A 5022-nucleotide genomic window follows, 5' to 3' on the forward strand; every position below is an offset into this window, starting at 1 on the left:
GAGGAGGAGGAGGAGGAGGAGGAGGACTGTGGGATCCTTGGTGCTCTCTGAGCTTGGTTGTTTTCTTGCAGACCTTTCATGTCCCAAGTCGGTAACATCACCAGTGTTCATCATTCATTCATTTTCATTCATTCATCAGTCAGACATTTCTTTACCCAACTAGGTAATATCCTCAGTCAGATGATAATATAGGATGACGTAGGATGATCTACAACGTGGGAACTAGGGTGCAACTTTTGCAAAAGTGACAGCTGGCAGTTTCACCAACAGAGAACAACCTGGATTAAATGGCCAGCGCTTTGAAATTGTCCAAACCCTGATTTGTGGACAAACAGAAGACGCATATACACACATACAGTACTTACACGCCCCCCTGCAATCCAGCCAGCCAGTGGCAGCTCACACAGCTTATGCGCCAAATAGAGGCGCCTGGTTGTCTCACGCCCATTTTTAAATGCAGCCAGCAGGTTTTCTGGTTGGCTGGCAGTTCCCTTATCCCTCCACCGGAAAAGGGGAATGAATCAGCTGTTAGAAGAAGCTGCTTTGGGCTCAAACCAGGAAGCATGATAGATGTTGTGTTGTGACAAAGCAAAGTTGTAAGTTTCTTTTGACTTTTTTGTGGCATCGGTTTCTTCTTGCTAGTTGTGGCTGTCGGGCAGGGTTCCCCACCTCTGCTGTCAGACGGTTGCTGAACTAATCCTCTTTCAAAGTTTGGTCTGTGGAGTGATAGATGTACTTCTAACCGAAGAGAACTATTATAGCTGAAAGTTGAAGAGGGCTGTCCTTGGTGCTCTTTGAGTTTGGAGATCTATCACTTTACACTTTGGTGGAAAACAAAGGAATCTGGCTGAGATGCCCCTGTAAACTGTTTTAAGCAACGAGAAGATTTTGTTCCGTCCTGTTTCCATTGAGAAATTGATTCTGGCTTTCAGACTCGAAACAGGAACAAAAATGAAAGATTTTTGGTTGAGTTGAATCATTGTGTAGTTGTAAAAAGGCCTCTCTCTCTCTCATTGAAAAAAGGGGTTGGTGACCAGACATGAACTCAGCACACAAACCTTTAACCCCCAAAGAAGCTAACCCAGGTTAAGCCTGTTTCAGCCCATTCTGAGAAGAAATAATTAAGTTTAATTTACCGGAGAAGTGTGTTGTGCAAACTCGGTAACATTGTTGAGGCTTTTCAGGGCTGGTTGCAATAATCTGGGTGACAGATGAAAGAGTTTGGAAAAGCTCACAAACATTCTGGTTTTTCGTTCTCACCTTGAGATTATCTGGATTTTACACAGCTCAGATCAAGCTTGATTGCATTGTTTCCTCTTAAGCTGTTTATTATTTTTTCTCATTTTTCACTCTAAGCCAGCTTTTGTTTTTCCTTTGGGGGTATTGTTTTGTAGGCTGGATAGTCTATCAATCTGATCTCTGCGGCTGGTTAGCGATAAAGGAAATGAATGGAGAACCTTAAGACTATTTTCAGACAGTGTGACGGTTAATCCGTATATTTTAATTTGGGTTTCATAATGCAGAGGGTTAAACATTTGTTTTATTTCTGCATAAAAAGGTGCAGAGCTCTCTGGAGTACCAGCTGCCCTTGTCGTGGCCTGCCTTTGATTCATGGTCTGTGGAGAACCCCATGTTTGTATTTTGGCTACTATCGTACCAAGGTAGGAAGCACAACTGACTGGCCCATGGTTTAGTAACTAGGATTTGTTGCCCCGAGGAGGGGCCTCCAAACTCGGCAACTTTTAGACGTGTGGACTTCAACTTCCAGCTGGGGAATTCTGGGAGTGGAAGTCCACACGTCTAAAAATTACCGAGTTTGGAGGCTTCTAGCCTAAAGCATGAGGTTCACATGCAAGCAGAGAACTGGCGCAGCTGGGAAAAATCTTTCCTTTTCTGCCGTCTTTACTCAGATTTGCGCATTGTAATTTCCCGCAAGCAGAGAAATAGCACATCGGGGGAAAAATGCAGCCTTTCTCCCTGAGGCACTAGCTTTCTCTTCACGGTTTTCCTGTAGAAATTCAGAAGGAAACCAGGGAATAAGAAACTGCTTTCTGCTCAGAGTCGTTGGGAATTGGGTGGTATATCAATTTAAGACAACGTTATTATTTATTTGCAAAATGCAAGAGTTAGGAGGGCGGTGTTGTGCAAGAGGGGAAAAAAAAACCTGCGTCTGTCACAGTTTTTGCTTAAGTATTTGTCTAAAGTCCCAAGTCTTGTAAAGAGGTTAAGAATCGGCAGCTGCACCGGAGCGGACTTTGTTTCCACAGAGGCCACTTGAAAGAGCCGTGAAACTTCTCCGAAGTTTTCTCCCCGTCAAAGGAGGTGTGAAGTTCTCCTCTAAGTGTGTAAGCGAGTGTTTGTGAGCTGCTGGCGGTTGTTCTGGGTGCCTGAGGTGTTTTCTGTGACACGTGTTTGTGTTCTTCTGGGTTGCTGGCTCTCTTCCTTCCTCAATCAGTAAAAAAACCCCGAAGCCCTGAGAAATTTCCTTGTAACCAAAGTGTGGGAAAAACGGGAGTTATGCAACGCAAGGAATGGCGCTTGCACAATTGCCCTTGTCAACACCCAGAAGTTCCGTGGAATTTCTCTGGAATTTTCTTTGGCTCTGATTTTCTTCCGGGAGGTTTTTCCAACTTTTCAGGCTGGCCATTGCATCTCTGAGTGGCCTCCTTTCTAAGGGTTAACAACACACTGGTTTGGCCTTCGGGGATCAGCTACAGTTGCAAGAAAGGGAAAAACAACCACAGGCATTTGTCAATTTACGACCAAAACTGGAGGCGACATTTTTGTGCAAGGTGTTAAGTAAGTCACGCCTGACTGACAATTTTTTTTAATTAATTTTGTGAGTCGTTGCGGTTGTTAACTGAATTCAGCTTTCCCCACTGACTTTGTTCGATGGGGAAGATCACAGAGGGTGACCCCATGACCCAGGATGATGCCAACATCTTAAATACAGTCCAAGTACCAAAATTTCGATTATGTGACTGCAGGGGTGCCGCAACCATCATAAGTGTGAGGACTTTTTTTCAGCACTGTCGTAACTTTGAATGAATGGTTGTAAGTCGAGGACTACCTGAAGAGGGACTTAGCTGGGATTGGCCAGCCCGTGGTTTGGAGTTATTCATGATTCGTTGCTTTTTTTTATCTAGGAAAATATGGCCAAGGCGATTCAAGCTCGGCGGCTGGAAGGCGTGGACCAAAATATCTGGTAGGCAGCTTGTAATTCGCTTCTTCGGGTTGGTTCATGGGTTAAGCCAGCATCTCGTCAAGGGTGGCCCGAGGACCCCTGGGGTCTTCCCAGGAGCCTCTGAGGTGCCCCCAAAAATCCAAATTATTTGTCAGATAGGGAAGATGTTTGCAAAAATGTAAAACCATCCCATTCTTCTCATTATCGTTTCTTATTTGTTAAAAAAAATAGATTTCCATGAAAAACCTTTATTTTAATATATACAGTCATGGGTCTAATATTTATATCCTGCCTTTGTTATTAATTTTTTAATCAATAATCCAAGGTGGCGAACATAACCAACACATCTCCCTCCTCCTATTTTCCCCACAACAACAGGGGACAATTGTGAGGTGGGTTGGGCTGAGAGAGAGGGACTAAAACTCAGAGTCTCCTGGTGATTGGCCCAAAGACACCCAGCTGGCTTTCGTGGCCAAGGCGGGACTTGAACTCAGGATCTCTGGCTTTCTAGCCTGGTGCCTTAATCATTAGAACAAACTTATCTCAATTTTTTTTAATGATTTTTATCTCCTTAGGGTGGAATTTTCTCGACTAGCTGCTTCTCACAAGGCTGTGAATTTGGGTCAGGGTTTTCCTAATTTTTCCCCGCCGGATTTTGTCAAGAAAGCCTACATGGAAGCAATCAGCGGAGAAAACACCATGTTGCACCAATACACGCAGGCTTTTGTACGTGGAACATCCGCTTTCCGGCACAAACAGTGTAGTGCAAAAATGGGTGAACTTTGCTTTTTGTTAACTGTCTGGAACAAATTTGGGCCCTGTGATTTATTCACAAACTTTAAGCTGCAGCTTGCAAACGTCCAATAAATCACCAACAGGTAGTCCTCGACTTACGAGTGTAGAAAATTACAACAGACCTCTGCAGGGCTACATATGACCCAGATTTGAAATTCCAGCTGGTCAGAAGCCGGTTGCAAACTGTGTTCACAAGACCCTGGAATACTGCAAAAGTTGTAAATAATGCCGGTTGCCAAGCTGAATTCTGTTCACGGAGGAAATGCTGCAACGGTTGTATGTGTGAGGACCAGCCATAAGTCCCTTTTTTCAGTGCCGTTGTAACTTCGAACAGCTGGTTATAAGTCGAGGACTGCCTGTATGTCTGTTTCAAAAGGCCACGTAGCTCCCTGGGTGTTGTCCGTATGCCCAGAAGCTTGATTGCCTCCAGACCCAGCCAACTGAGCTGATTCATGGTTCAAAACTTAACCATGGCTAAGTTCACCATCGTGCAAAACCTGCTCAAAAGTCTCCCAGCCTTAAGAGACTTTCAGTCCCGACAAGAAAAGGACCCTGGATTGTTTGGGTCTTATTTTTCCCCAGGGACATCCGCGGTTGGTGGAGATCCTGGCTCGCTTCTTTGGGAAGCTGCTCCAGCGAGACCTGGACCCGCTGAAGAACGTGATGGTGACAGTGGGGGCGTACGAAGCTCTCTTCTGCTGCTTCCAGGCCCTGGTGGACGAGGGGGACGAGGTAATTAACGGGGTACCAGTCCTCCTTCAGCAAAGTGGGGGTCCAGGGTTTTGTCACTCAGCTTGCTTGTTGAAGGAGGAATCTCAGCTCCCGTTATTGGGGTCCGCTGGGTCAAGTCGGCAATTACTTACCCCATGCTGGCCCCTTTTTAAGGGTGTATGGACTTCAACTAATGGAATTCCCTTGCCATGGATTAGCACGCCGGTCTTTGAGTCACTTAAGTGCCAAATCCCGTCTTGGTTTTCTCTAGGTGATTATAATTGAGCCGTACTTCGACTGCTATGAACCCATGACCAAAATGGCAGGCGGGA

General features: G+C 45.3%; 1 protein-coding gene across 1 annotated transcript; it reads left to right on the forward strand.

Moving 5' to 3' along the window:
* Positions 1-520: 520 nt before the first annotated feature.
* Positions 521-5016, forward strand: LOC107296247 (kynurenine--oxoglutarate transaminase 1-like; the record flags this gene model as incomplete). The annotated part of the gene is made up of 6 exons (XM_015825595.1): positions 521-596; positions 1559-1661; positions 3147-3205; positions 3760-3910; positions 4562-4711; positions 4962-5016. Coding segments are annotated over exons 1-6 (544 nt in total), but the record flags the coding sequence as incomplete, so codon positions are not given.
* Positions 5017-5022: the final 6 nt, after the last annotated feature.

Source organism: Protobothrops mucrosquamatus, unplaced genomic scaffold (assembly GCF_001527695.2).
Source record: "Protobothrops mucrosquamatus isolate PMUCROS unplaced genomic scaffold, P.Mucros_1.0 scaffold2707, whole genome shotgun sequence".
Taxonomy (NCBI): Eukaryota; Metazoa; Chordata; class Lepidosauria; order Squamata; family Viperidae; genus Protobothrops; species Protobothrops mucrosquamatus.